We start from the raw sequence: 15,113 nt of genomic DNA on the forward strand, positions 1-15,113 counted from the left end.
GCAGAGCACAGCCAGTATACTAGGAAATACCTGAGTAGACACAGAACTTTACCCTAGGCTGGCCTCGGTCTACACGTGGTGCTGGAAGCCCTGACCCAATTTTACTAAACCTTCCCACACTTTCTCCTGTTAGTTTTCTTAGCATAATTGTTCATTATTAGCTGTAACAATAAGATGCCTTTTCTCGTTTTCAAAGACACCTCAAACAAGCACAGGTTAGGATTAGTGTCCCCTTTTATTTAAACACACATCCAAAACGACAAGGATTCATGTCCTTGAGCGCCCAGTCTGTACCTCTTACAGGAAGTACACTGTCCAACTGTATCAAAGGCAAGAAGGTCGTTTGTAAACATGTTTCCTGCTTGAACACAGAACCGATAAGAACAAGACAGCTTACATGCCATATTAACACACCTAAATCTAACAGTTTCTTTGTTTCGTGGTTGAGTCTGACATTTTGCACTATGAAGAAAACACTTCATCATTTCCTTATGACGAAATATCAGGAAATGCTATGATCCAATGAATAAGAGCAATTAGGAAAATAACTATAATCACCTCCCAGGCCCTACCACTGGAAAAGATATTTAATGTAGGGCTCCTAAAGGTTAGTTATGCATTTGTATTCATTTTATAAAAGACATTTAAAAAATACAAAAGCACATGAAGATTTCTTTTCAGTTATTATTTAGAGAGAAACTGACAATCAGCCACTCAATTTATCTAACACAATTATCACAACGTGTCTAAGAGAACAAACTGTCAATATTAAGGTTCATTCTCTGACACTTCAAAATTTCAAAGAAAAAAACTTCTACGTATAAACCCTACTACGCTTAACAATGAAATCAATCATCCTTTTCTAAATGCTGCAATGAATAAAGTGATTTGTTCAATTAAAAAAAATTAAAATGTTAATACCCTCAATGCTGAGGAGGGAGGATGGGGTAAAATTCACCCTCATATGCCTGAGGTGATACTGTGCACTGCTGGGAGTAAACTGGTGCCAGAACAGACCGGCCATAAAAACGGCTATATTAATGCTACCTCAGGAAATCCAAGAAAATAACCCTAATTACACAGAAACATCTCTGTAAAGATGTTCATTAGTGGGCTGGGTGCAGAGGCTCATGCCTGTATAATCTCAGCACTTTGGGAGGCCAAGGCAGGTGGATCGTTTGAGCTCGGGAGTTCAAAACCAGCCTGGACAACATGGTGAAACCTTGTCTCTACAGAAAATTAGTCAAGCGTGATGGCATATGCCTGTGGTCCTAGCAACTCAGTAGACTGAGGTGGAAGGATCGCTTGAGCCCGGGAGGAGGAGGTTGCAGTGAGCCAAGACTGCCACTGCTCTCCAGTGTGGTGACAGAGCAAAACCCTGTCTCAAAAATAAAAATCCCAAAAAGATGTTAATTAGAGTGGTATTTATAAAGGCAACGTAAAAGCAAATCTAGGTGGTTTTACAGTTAGGGAATACTTGTGTAAATTATGATGCATTTGCTTAATGAGAATAAAATTAAAAATTGATCGTGAAAACTATGTAACAAGGAGGAAAAAGGCTTACTCATTAAATAGGAGACTAATATAGGTACTAGAACCAATACACAATTAGAGAAGAAATGATGAACCAGTTTTTAAATTAGATGTAGTAGGAAAAAACTAGGTATCAAATTTATGGGGGAAAATGCTCAATGACTAGGAATCAGCAAAACAACACCTCCACCAAGGGGTGCCTTCCCTCCTGAAGAACTACCAGCCCTCAGGAGCAATACCCGCTCCCCTCAGAAACGGATAACTCAAGGGTAAGCTGCAGCCACAGCCTGGCCCAGAACACAAGCAGGACAGGCCGCAGGCGGAGCCCAACCCAGAACAGTGACGCGAAACGAAGCCGGCAGGGGTGTGCCTTTGGGGCTGCCCCAGCCTGATGCAGCCCTTCCCATAGGTGGTGGGAAGGACGAGCACGCCTTGCTAAGAAACTGTCTTGATAGCACTATTATTAATCTTTTGGTCATTTTCCATCAAGCGGTTTTGTGCGATTCACAGTGTTGTTTAAATGACCACAGTCATTATCTGAATGCCATCTGTGGAAAGATAAACGTACACTTAAATAGTGGGTATAATTTTAACTAGTTTATTCACTCATTTTACCTCATTTTATCTAGTTTTAACTATGATTTTGAGTTATCCTTTTCCAGATCTTCTTCATCCTCAGTAACCCAGTTTATAGACTTGACCACGTTTGTTTTCGAGCATATGTAAAATCACTGGAATCATAAAGGTTAGGGTGGAAGTGGGTTTTAAAATTCCTTTCTCTGTTTTAATCCACAATACATCAGTAAGTACTAACATTGTTATGATAGCAAAAAATAGAAACCCATATATCCAGCATTAAAGGAATTACAGTTCATCTACACAAGAGAATAGAGTGAAGCCATTAACGTGATCATACAGTCCTGTATTTTTTGACACAGAGTCACAACGTAACAAGTAAGAAAAGCAAGTTAGCAGAAGGTGGAGCAGGCACAGAATGGAAAAATATAAGTTCTTCACTTCTGGAGTGTATGACTGAAGGTAATTTGTTCTTCTTTCTGCCTATCTCTAGTTTCTGATTTTTCTACAACAAATTATTTTATTTCAAATAGATAAATTTTAAAATTGGCAAAACAAAAGTAAAAATTAAGTGGAAAATAATATTGACTTGGTTTCAAAGGCCTACTAAGGAGACCATCTGTTAAGAGTAACATATATGCAAAATAAGCCACATGGAAAACAGGAAAATGTATCAAGGTCACAGGCAGGTGCGGCCTTACCTTCAGCCCAGCTGCTACATGTGGCGGAGTGTCCACAATTTGCCGGTCATCTGAGGAGCCACCTCGCTTCAGGTCAATGACTGGGGCGAGGACTGTACTTTGTTTCGTCCTTTGGCTCTAAAATCATCAAAAACGAGGAAAACATACAGAAGTTTCAAATTAAAATTCACACTGTTTGCAACAAATTCTTTCTGGTCCCTGCAACAAACCTTTGAGATATGAGAAAACTATAATCTTAAAACAACAGCCTTTTAATCTATTACTATAATCATATGTTATTTTCCTTTCAGCTTTTCAAAACAACACGAGATTTTCTCCATTTCTGTGAAAGGTTTACAGTAAACCGGGTCACTTTCAAAAGATACTTGGGGATGAGGATTTTGTTCCCTCCTACTAGGATACAGAGTCCTTCCTACCTCCTTTATTATGAATCTACAAAAAAAAGTTTTTAAAAGAAAACAATCATTCCTACACATTCAATTATAGTTAATGTTCTACCATACTTTCTTGGCCTTACACCTGTATTTTTTGCTACATCATTTGAAAGAAAGTTGGAGACATCACGACACTTCACCCTAATCTCCTGAAACGGTGGACATTCTCCTATGTGAGGTCACCACCCCTAAAAAAATCACTACTTCCCGTGTCATTTCCCATCCAGTTCAGATTCTCCAAGATATCCCCAAAATGTCCTTTAAACAGCTGATTTTGTTCAACCAGGATCCTACCAAAGTTCCTGAAATGCTTTTGTTTTTTAAGTGTCTTGGTTGAGAACAGTACCTCTTCTCCATCATCATCATCACCATCATCTTCATCTCCTCTTCCTTTTTTTCCTCTGACACTATCTTGTAAAATGCTGTTTGTTCTAGATCTGTCTAATAACTACCTGGCTATTTAGTTTAGCTTGTTCCTGTATTCCTTATAATTCCCGAAACCTAGAGGTTAAAGGTTAAAGAATTCAGGGTAAAGCTTTTAGGCAAGAACACTTCCCAGGTGAGGCAGTGTGCCCCTTCCTGCATCACACAGCAGGCACACTGAGTCAGGCTGTCTATCAACAATGCTAAGGTTGATCACATGGGTATGGTGGTAACCATTAGATCTTTTGATTAGAAAGGTTTAATTTTTCTCTTTTGCAAGTCAAAGTGTTACAAATTTTCATTACCACTATAAAAGGCACAAAATAAGCCTTCATCTCTCCTGAATATAACAATCCTTATAAATTTAAGCAAACAAAATTTAATCCAATTAACAACTCACAAAGTAAATATGAAAGTTTAAAGAACGGAAGGGAGATTTATTAGAATCACATATTTTCTTTCTTTCTTTCTTTCTTTTTTTTTTGAGATGGAGTCTTGCTCTGTTGCCAGGCTGGAGTACAGTGGTTCGATCTAGGCTCACTGCAACCTCCGCCTCCCAGGGTGAAGCAATTCTCTTGTCTCAGCCTCCAGAGTAGCTGGGAATACAGGCGCACGACACCACACTGGGCTAATATTTGTATTTTTATTAGAGACAGGGTTTCACCATGTTGGTCAGGCTGGTCTCAAACTCCTGACCTCAGGTGATCCATCCGCCTTGGCCTCCCAAAGCGCTGGGATTACAGGTGCGAGCCACTGTGCTCAGTCAGAATCACGTATTTTCTATTATTATTTTCTATTCAACATAGAGTTGGCCCTCTGTATCTACAGGTTCCACATATCTAACCCCAGGCTGAAAATATTAAGAACATAAAACAATACAACAAAAAATACAAACAAAAAAACCAATACGGTATAACAACTTTTTACACAGCATTTACATTGTGTTAGGCATTGCAAGCAATCAAGAGATTATTTAAAATATGGGAAGATATGTGCTGGTTATGTGCAAACTCCATACCATTTTATATAAGGGACTTGGGCACTCTTGGATTTTGGTATCCAGTGGGGGGATCCTCGAACCAATCCCCTGTGGACACCAAGAAACAACTCTGTATTTTTTCAAATGGAGATACAAATGAAACCACAGCTTCAAATTTTCTCTACCAAATAAATATTTTTACAGGTTTGGCTAGGCCAATCTAGTATTCTGAGTAACTAAACAGCCTAAGAGAATGCAATTTTCATTGCCCTTAAAAAAAAACCTCACAAAACTAACTGTACATAGTAATCTCAAAAGTTTTAGAAAGTGAGTAGAAATAACTTCACAAGCTACCTCAAGTTTTAAAAATCTATATGAGGCGGGGCACGGTGGCTCACATCCACATCTTTCCTGCAAAGCAAAAGTTACACGAAATCTACAAAGATTTTAAACATTTACTTTTTAAAAAAATTAAAGAGAAAAACGAGGTTTTGCTAACCTTCCTTACATTTGGAATGAAAACTTGTTTTAAAAAAACAAAAAATATTGGCATCCAAAAAATCTAAATTTGGTAATGATGAATTTAAAAAAGACAAAAAAACTTCTATAATACTGAACAATCAAATGTAAGCACTTCCATGTAAGTATCTATTGATGTGGTAAAGGGAAAAGAAAAATGAGTAGAACTTTAAAAAAAAAAACCCTGTGTATTATGGAAATTTTCAAACCTGAAATTAAAGAGATTATAAATTCTTAAGTCTCTGCTATCCAGTTTCAACGATTACCAACTCATGGGTAGTTCTGTTCTTCCCTCCCTCCCCTGCCCGGTACTGAATTGGTTCGAAGTAAATCCCAAAAATGACATCATCTTATCAGTAAATATTTCAGCATGTATCTCTAAAGTACTTTTTCTCAAGTTTAATTATTGCCTCCCCAACAAGGAGCCTTTTAATACATTTTCTCCCACACATGAAATTTTAACACTGTGCACAATATGAGCAAGATTTTTTCACCCCCCAAAAGACCAATATTCGCTGTTTGGGGGGATATAGCCTCCATTGCGAATGCAAACTCTAGAGCATAAAGACCTCTAAAATAGTAAACAAATCATACCATTCTCATGCCTACATTTTAATGGCAAATATCCAGTCGACAACTATGTTTTTAATATTTTACATGTTGAGTTATTTCAAGGACATTGCCAATACCCAACATGTACACAACAGAAACAAAAGCAATTAGCATCCAGAGTACGTATGCCTGACGCCTTCACAACCAACCCCAGCCCTCAATAAGTCACACCCAGCAGCTTAGGTATTCTGTGGAGCTTCTTCCCAAAGTGCTGCTTCCAAACTACCTCCAACAAACCAGTAGGAATGCTACTTAAAAATGCCCACTCCTGGGGCTCCAGTTTAAACTCGAGTTTACCAGAATATTAGGAGTATGGCTACAAAATCAGCACCTTAAACAAGTTCTCACTCAATCTTAGACCTCCACTACTTAAGTTTGAAAACCAGTGTCACTGCTGGTTCAGAGTACCGGTTTTTTTTTTTTTTTTTTTTTTTTTTGAGACGGAGGCTTGCTGTGTCACTCAGGCTGGACTGCAGTGGCACAATCTCTGCCTCCCGGGTTCAGGCCATTCTCCTGCCTCAGCCTCCCGAGCAGCTGACTGCAGGCACCCACCCACCATGCCCAGCTAATTTTTTGTACTTTTTGTAGAGACGGGGTTTCACCGTGTCAGCCAGGACGGTCTCCCATCTCCTGACCTCATGATCTGCCTGCCTTGGCCTCCCAAAGTGCTGGGATTACAGGCGTGAGCCACGGCGCCCAACCCCGCAGAGTACTGTTTTTCTTCATTCCTGTCCCATGAAATGTTCCTATTCCCAGGAGCCAGGAGCAGCAAAGCGGCCTTAAACTCCTCATTCCTCTCCCCCTACAAATGTTTAACACCATTTACCCAATACAAAGGCAGAAGAGCAAGCTGAAACCAAATTCCTTGTCATCCTAATGAGGAACCCACTCTGGAGGCCTCTGCTCTCCTGCTCTGGGCTTGTTTTTACCTTTGCCTGAGTGAGAGCTGCTTTCTTCACCTGAAGCTGAGACTGCAGAAGTTTGAAGTTTTTGGACCAGCCTTCTGTTTTTGAGTCACTGGTCTCCACTCCTAGGTCATCGTACAGGGACATCTTTTCTTCAGTTTAATGCTGAAAGGCAAAAGGGGTTGGGATTAAAGAATGCACAATTCAATAAAGGCTTTTCATGTTAAAATAAATATCATGAAATTTTAGAGGTAAAAGGTCCAGGACCTTTCAGCAACAGAGGCCAAGGCTCCTGGTACTATTAATGTAGGGTTCTTCCTGATACATGAAGCTACGCCATGTATTATTTTTAAAATAAGCCTCTAGAATTCATTTTTCCATCTATAAGACCATGCAGTCAGGTGATCCATGAGTGAAATCCTTCAATGCTAGGGCACATAATGAGGTAAGAATTGGGACATTATTAGTTACATATATCCAATTTTAAAAAAATTCTATTCATGTCAGTGCCAAAAAGTAGAAGCCTTACAAAACACAAATTACCAGGTTGATTTAGCACAATTAGCTACCCTTTCATAAAGAAAAAATTTAAATATACTCCTAGGGAAAAAAGTGACAGAAATGACCTCTTAGATGTGATTTTGTCAATTACGATTATCAAGGGGGGGGCTGGTTATATCTTAAATATTATGACTTCCTCATATCCCACCAAGTGGAAACTTGTCATCTTTAATGATAGCGATTACAAAGACAATCAACAATATGCATGTGAACAAGCAACATACAGCTTCCGTGCAGAACAGAGGAATACGTGAAAACAAAAATCGAGTCAGCAGGCACAAAGCATGACATGCAATGCAGCATCGGCAGCAGGTCCCATGAAAGCCCAGCACTGTACAGACATGGATGCTGGGGTTTAGGGAATCAATCTGCCCAAGGCCACAGTGGAAGCCCCTTCCAACCCAGCCAGGCCAACTCCAGAGCCCTCACCAGTGAACCCCAACTGCCACTTTAAAAAAAAACTCAACATTCTGAAACCCACCAACATGCTTACTTCTTCAAATAAGAAATCAATCTCACAGACAGAAAGAGAACATAATTTAAACAGAAACCCACAAGTTGCAAGCAAATGCTTAGCACAGTAATTCCCAATTTATGGACAAATTCCCAAAGTCTGTCAGTTCCCAGGGGGCCCATAAAGCATTTTCCCATGGAAACAGTGTTATCGAAAAGCCTAATTTGCTTGTGCTCTGTGGCTCAGAAGACAAGGAAAATATTTAACACATCTCCTCCTTAGGTCTGACTCGGCAAGCATTTCTCTTGAAGGTACTCTTACTTCTCAGCTCCTCCATTACCAGGATTCTAAGACCCTGCCACACCAACACCTTAGCTGATGTTGGTACCACACTGTTTGGAGTGAGGGACGGAGTGCACACCAACTTCTGTTCCCTCAGAACTACTGCCCTGGTCTTAAGTACAGGAACTCCCTGGCTGAAGTCAGCACCCGGAAAACTGGTACCACTTTTCAGTTTCTTCCATTCCTTCATAGATGAACCCTCCGATTAATTAAAACCTCTCCTTTTTCCTTCATACGTGAACCCTCCGATTAATTAAAACCTCTCCATTTTGATTTTTAAATGAAAGGCCCCCCAAGGCCGTACAGAAGCAGGGAAAGCAGACTGTCCAGGGGTATCGATGGCTGACTGCTCAAACGAATCACGTAAGAATGAAGGGATGGCAGCTGCGGTGGCTCACACCTGTAATCCCAGCACTTTGGCAGGCATAGGAGGGCGGATCACTTGAGGTCAGGAGTTCCAGATCAGCCTGGCCAACATGGTGAAACCGTCTCTATTAAAAATACAAAAATTAGCTGGGCATGGTGGTGGACGACTGTAATCCCAGCTACTCGGGAGGCTGAAGCACGACAATCGCCTGAATCTGGGAGGCAGATGTTGCAGTAAGCCAAGATCACACCACTGCACTCCAGCCTGGGCGACAGATGGAGACTCCGCCACCTCCCCCCACCCCCCACCAAAAAAAAGAATGAAGGTATGCTGGGATGCAGACAGGCTCTCCTCCTGACATCTTCATTGCCAAACTGCACTTTCTCAGGAACTTGGGGATGACGTCTCGTGACATAGGCCTGAAGCACTGAGGCTAAATCAGGAAAAAATAATGAACCCCATTCTTTAACAAATATGGCTGAAATATAACCATGTCCTCAAGGTCTTAGAGGGAATCTCCTGATGTCCACTTCAGAGCCTAGTTTAAGAACTCTGAACTCCAAGAAAACCTAGATCCAGTTTGTTTTGTTCACGGCTCTATCCTCAGACTAAGATCAATATCCAATCCACAGCTAAATAGGAAATGAGGCCAAACTGCAGTTTATACTCCATTTGCAAAGCCCTCTCAATTAGAAATTTCTGGCCAACAATCACTGGCCAGAAGGAAGAACACCACGCCAAATAGCTTTTGAGGTTTTTGTACACTTTTCTTCCAGCTTACCCAGAACTCAAAACTCATTGTTCTCATCTACATACATATCCTTAAATTTTAATCCAAAAATACTCAAACAGCAACAATAAAGAAAAACAATGCTGAGTGTCCAGCTTAGCATTGTGGCTCCCAAAAACACTTCTTCAGAAATGACCATGCACCTTTCATCTAACTTAATCTTTTGAGTCCTCTTCATCCAACTGGTCACCAAATCAAGCCTACTGAACTACGGGTTCTTCTGTTCCTTCTTTATTCTTAAAATGGAGGGGGAATACTAATACATTCTGAGAAATAAACAATGTGACTTTCTGAAAAATCACAAAACAGATAAATCAAAATTTGTTTGCAACTCAAACTAAACTCTACTTTAGATATTCGCTTTTCTCAATACAGACTATCTCCAATATGAAAATGTGAAATCCTTCGAATCTGAGCAACAACATGACCCCAAAGTAGAAAATTCCACACCAGGCCGGGTGTGGTGTCTCGTACCTGTAATCCCAGCACTTTGGGAGGCCGAGGCGGGCAGATCATAAGGTCTGGAGATGGAGACCATCCTGGCTAAGACAGTGAAACCCGGTCTCTACTAAAAATACAAAAACTAAATTAACCGGGCATGGTGGCGGGCGCCTGTAGGCCCAGCTACTGGGGAGGCTGAGGCGGGAGAATGGCGTGAACCCGGAAGGTGGAGCTTGTGGTGAGCCAAGATCGCGCTACTGCACTCTAGCCTGGGTGACAGAGTGAGACTCCATCTCAAAAAAAAAAAAAATCTACACTTGACTTCATGTGATGGGTCACAGTCAAAAACGCAGTGAAATCTTTTTGCATGCACAAAATTATTAAAAGTATTACATATATTGCATATTCAGGCTATCTGTAGAAAGTATATATGAGGCATAAATGAATTTTGGGTTTAGACATGGGTCCCATCCCCAAGATATCTCACTATGTATATGTAGGCATTCTGAAAATCTAAAAATACTCGAAATTTGAAACACTTCTGGTCCAAGCATTTTGGGTAAGGGATACTCAATCCATTTCTCTTTATAACTTGAGAACTTTACCAAAAGTGTTTATGAATACGCTGGTGTCACCAGAAATGGGTTAACCAAATGCCCACTAAACTTCGAGGGGAAAGGCTCATTTATTTATTTTTGCATCTACAATTTCCGTCATAGAGCAGGCATTTAATAAGCTTTATTAAAATACTAATAATGGGCTGGGTGTGGTGGCTCACGCCTGTAATCCCAGCACTTTGGGAGGCCAAGGCAGGCGGATCACTTGAGGTCAGGAGTTTGAGACCAGCCTGGCTAACATGGTGAAACCTCATCTCTATTAAAAATACAAAACTAGCCGGGTGTGGTGGTGCATGCCTGTAGTCCTGTCCCAGCTACTTGGGAGGCTGAGATAGGAGAATCGCTTGAACCCGGGAGGCAGAGGTTGCAGTGAGCCGAGATCGCACCACTGCACTCCAGCCTGGAAGACAGGGCGAGACTCTGTCTCAAAAAAATAAAATAAAATAAAAGATAAAATATAAAAATGTGTTAAAATGGTAATTGGATGTATGTTTCACCACACAGAAAAAATTTTTTTTAAAGAAACAGGCAAAGAGGAAGCACTGGGGAATAAGGGAAGGAGGTAAACCCCAGGGAGGGAGGCAACACTCCTCACCCTCCCCAGAAGAGTCAACTCTGACGGAAAGAGCTCTCTAAACTTTGAGGTTAAAAATCAAGCAGTGTACTAGATCTCAGCTGCCAACAGTTCTTCCATCAACAGATTCAATATTAAGCAAAAAATTCAAAAGTGAATTAATGAGGTTTTATGAGACCACACACCTCCTCTGATTCCACGCCATTTAAGATGGCTGACTGACAATTCCAGTTGATTTGCTGCATTGTGCAAAAGTTTCAGAAACCATTAGGCAGCAAATCTCATGTTCATTTAAAGGTCCTCATTTCTCTTCTGAAACCTGCAAAACGCTTTAAATATTAGAAACTGATGTCATCTCACCAGCATCTGCTAGTTTTCTTAACACTGAGCTTATAAAATCAAATCTCTGCCTCACAGCAAATGCAAAAGTGCTTTCTTTGTTTTTCTCATTTTCACTGAACTTTAAGTTCACAGAATGGGATTAATCATAGCAACAACACACTCTCATCCATCCACATACGTATTACCTTCTTTTGTTTAATTATTATAATGCTGCAAGCACCTGTGATTTCACCGCCCAAAACAAGACAGGAGTTAGACTCAGAAACCACACTCAACCACACTGCTCCCCCAACCCATTCATGTAATTTCCCTGGAATCCTGTTCTCATTATTTCCTTGCTTTCCTCCTGTTACGTAATTTTATTTACAGTTTTAGTTAATCTATTCCTTAAAAAGTGTGTATTCCTTATTTTAGCTGTATTAAGCATTTATGAATATACAATAGTTAATTCTCCCCACCGCAACTACTGAAATGTAGTAAGTGCATTAATAAGACTGCCAAGACCCAAACTTACTCTAATTAACGTTGACATATTACTTAGACAACATAACACATTTATTTCATTAGGTCTGCTGCCAGGTAACAAAAAGCTGTACTTTCTAACAATTGGATATACCACAAGAAGCCAGGATCAAAAGTAAATACAAATTGCTGGGTTTTATAATTTTAAAATATTTGCTATTTCCTTCCTTTTTGTGGCAACACTACGCTTTGAGCAACCCACGTTTCATATATGCTACATTTTCTCTCAAGAAACATAACAAACATGGTTCTGCCAGAAGGAAGAATGGTGAGTTTTCAAGATTCCACCCAAGCTGGAAAGTATTTTTTTTAAAACATGTGCAACTGGCAGGGAAAAGAACATGGAAGAGTCTTCTCAGAAGCACCCCACCTACTTATCTTTGAAGTGCATCTCAGAAGCCTTTAGTGACTATTGCCCCCACATAAAACCAACTCCCTCCAATTGGTTTCCTCAAGCATACTCAGATCACAGCAACCTTGGCAAGCTGTGCTGCCTACTGTTTCACACACCTGTTTCTTCCTGCAGTGTAAGCCCCCTAAGGGCAGGGGTGTTTTCTATCTTCAGCTTTGTATCGCTAGCTTAGCACCATGCTGGAACACTGTAAGTGGCTCTATTAATATTTTTTAAATGTGTTAGTGAAAGGATGAAAAATGTTAATGCACCTATTTAAATCACATTATTATGAAACAGTGAGATCTGCAGATCTGCTTTTTAAGCACATAACTTATAAGTAGCATAAAATTTAAACTGTAAACCACAATTAAGGAGAGAAAAACTACCACCACCACACAACCAATAAAGAGTCGAGGTCTGAGTTCCGAGCACCTAAAGAGGCAGGCTTGTTAGGAAGAAATATTTCTATCACTAAATAGCTATTCATGCATCATAAAACAAAGCATGCCTCTTTGAAGCCTAAAGAATATGGCAAGACTGGGCCCAGTGGCTCACGCCTGTAATCCTAGCACTCTGGGAGGCCGAGGCAGGAGGACCACCTGAGATCAGGAGTTCCAGACCAGTCTGGCCAACATGGTGAAACCCCGTCTCTACTGAAAATACAAAAATTGGCCGGGCATGGTGGCAAGCGCCTGTAATCCCACTCAGGAGACTGAGGCAGGAGAACCATTTGAGCCCAGGAAGCGGAGGTTGCAGCGAGCCAACTTGCACAGCTGCACTCCAGCCTGGACCACAGAGTGAGACTCTGTCTCAGGAGAAAAAAAAAAACATGGCAAATATACACAAAAATGAACAGGAGGGGAAACGGAAGGGATGGTGCACTTTGGTGTCCGCAAAAAATAGAGCTAAAAAAGCATCTACTTCAAGTATAACATCTACCATGACTTTCTAAAGAACTAAAAAAAATTTTTTTTCCCATACCTCCATCTGACACCCTTGTCAATTTAATCTTTCCGTTCAATCTCACTCTGCTGTTACCAAAATGCAAAGAGTCGAGTAGAGTCACCTGTAATTTAGGCGAATAAACAGAACTTCCTTCACTATTGACTATTACGAAAGGTTTGAGAGATGACTAGCCTGGGATCATCTGTTCCCTGCTGGGGGGAGGTCTGAAAAATTCATATGCAGGGGAGAATGGGAAGGTAATTTAAAGCAAACCAGGTAAAAAGAAATCCACTTTAAATAAAGTTGCATTTGGGAATGTACAACAATCCTCTCAAGAGCCTCCAGAAACGCTGTCTTTGGTTCCGCAGAGTTCCACAATCGCACAACCTGCTGTTAGAAACTGGACTGCATGCAGCACCTTGCTTAACTAACTAAAAGCCCTCTCGTTTAGCTCACTGAACTGTTACCCCATATTCCCTAAAAGCCGTCATTACGATCAAAATATCCGCAGCCTTTATCAACTAAAAATGTGGAAACTGAGTTCCATCCTTTTAAAAACTCCATCTGCTGCGGGGAGCCAGTGCTCATCTTGAGTATATGCGAATCTTGCCCTTATCTAGAATATCCTATTTCCCATCCATATGCCTGGCTCTAGCAAAATAAGGACCCTCAATGGCGCTCCTTCACTGCTTCTCAAGAAACCTCCATGTTCTGACGTGACTACTCCTCGAAACACAGCATCACCCGCTCCTCAAACCTTTCTCTCTGCCTTACCTGCAGTTTCCAGGACGCACTACCGGGCTTCACTTCTGCTACTTTCGCACTTACCGCCGGGAGCCTTTTTTCCCACCTCTCACATCTAACAAAGTACCTTCGAGACTCAACATAAGCATCACCTCCTCTCCCAAGAGAGGTCCTTTCAGACCCTACTTGCGTCTCTCAGATCAACCCGGGCCTGGGTTTTCACGCCTGCTGTCCTAGAAACCAAACTCCCGCAAGCAGGGGCAGAACCTCATTCCACCCGCATTCTCCGATCATTACACATCCTCTGGGCAAAAGGTGAAGCTCAAAGACTGCTTGGGGTCGGACGTGAGCGCGGAAACACCGCTCAAACAGCACGAGCGGAGGCGACGCCGGGGTCAGGGCTGCATTCCTGTCCTAGGGAGCTCTGGAGTCTGGGAAACGACGCCTGCACTCCCAGTTCTGAGACCCGGGGAGGAACCGGCTTCTTTCTCCGAGCCCCGGAGAGGGGCAAGTGTGCGGGGTCAGGCGGGACACGCTCCGGGCTACTGGGGTCTAGTGACCGGACAACTTCGTCAGGATGTGGTCCACGAGGCGAAGGAGAAACGCTCTTCAGTACCAAAGAGCCAGAGGCAGACAGGAGGCGGAGGAGTGGAAGAGGGAGAAGGTCAGGGCCCGGGTCACCGGAGGCGGCGGCGGGCGGAGGGTCCCGGGCTGCAGCCGCGCGGGGAGACCAGGGCCCGCCGCGGGGACGGACGCCCCCGGTGGCTCGGGCTGCGCTGGCCCGGCCCCCGCCCCTCGCGACAGGCCTAAAGCCGCGGCCTTGCGTCCGGCGCCTCCCGGGAAGGCGCGCCCGCCTCAGGTCCCGCCAGGCCGCCCACCCGGGGCCGCCGGGGTGCGACTTACCTGGCCCGCCCGGCCGACTCTGCCCATGGGCCGCGGCGGCGGCAGCGCGGAGCCGGGCGGCACTCCGCGGAAACCCGCCGGCGGCACGAGGCCTCGGCGGCGCCCACCCTCCGCTGAGTCCTCAGGGCGCTCTGCGGCGCGGGGTCAGGGAGCGCGGGCTGCCGGGAGAGCGCGCCCGCGCCTGCGCCGCGCCTGCGCCTGCGCCTGCTTCGGCCTCTGCGCCTGCGCCGACGGCGCCTTGCCGCACTGCCCCCTGCCGGCGGGAGGACCGCACTGCACGCTCCCCTCCGCCGGCGTCTTCTTCTACCATCAAGAGGTGTCGCCCTGGCGCACATTTTCGAAATTCCACAAGGTTTGGGGAGCGCGGCAGCGCCCCCAGATGGTGAGGAGGAGAAGTGGTCCGAGGCCGGGCTTTCTGATGGGGAGGTGGGCGAA

The 15,113-nt window shown here is 43.1% G+C and overlaps 1 protein-coding gene across 1 annotated transcript in view; it reads right to left on the bottom strand.

Moving 5' to 3' along the window:
• The window catches only part of RBM17 (RNA binding motif protein 17), a 28,046-nt gene extending 13,166 nt beyond the window's left edge, over positions 1 to 14,880 (bottom strand). Inside the window, exons 1-3 of the mRNA XM_023230541.3 lie at positions 14,679 to 14,880; positions 6,707 to 6,847; positions 2,811 to 2,927 (exon numbers count right to left, since the gene is read on the bottom strand). Of these exons, the coding sequence (XP_023086309.1) occupies positions 2,811 to 2,927; positions 6,707 to 6,829 (240 nt within the window). The 5' untranslated portion in view covers positions 6,830 to 6,847; positions 14,679 to 14,880. The remainder of the gene's footprint in view (positions 1 to 2,810; positions 2,928 to 6,706; positions 6,848 to 14,678) is intronic.
• Positions 14,881 to 15,113: the final 233 nt, after the last annotated feature.

This window comes from Piliocolobus tephrosceles, chromosome 9 (assembly GCF_002776525.5).
Source record: "Piliocolobus tephrosceles isolate RC106 chromosome 9, ASM277652v3, whole genome shotgun sequence".
In the NCBI taxonomy this organism is placed as follows: domain Eukaryota; kingdom Metazoa; phylum Chordata; class Mammalia; order Primates; family Cercopithecidae; genus Piliocolobus; species Piliocolobus tephrosceles.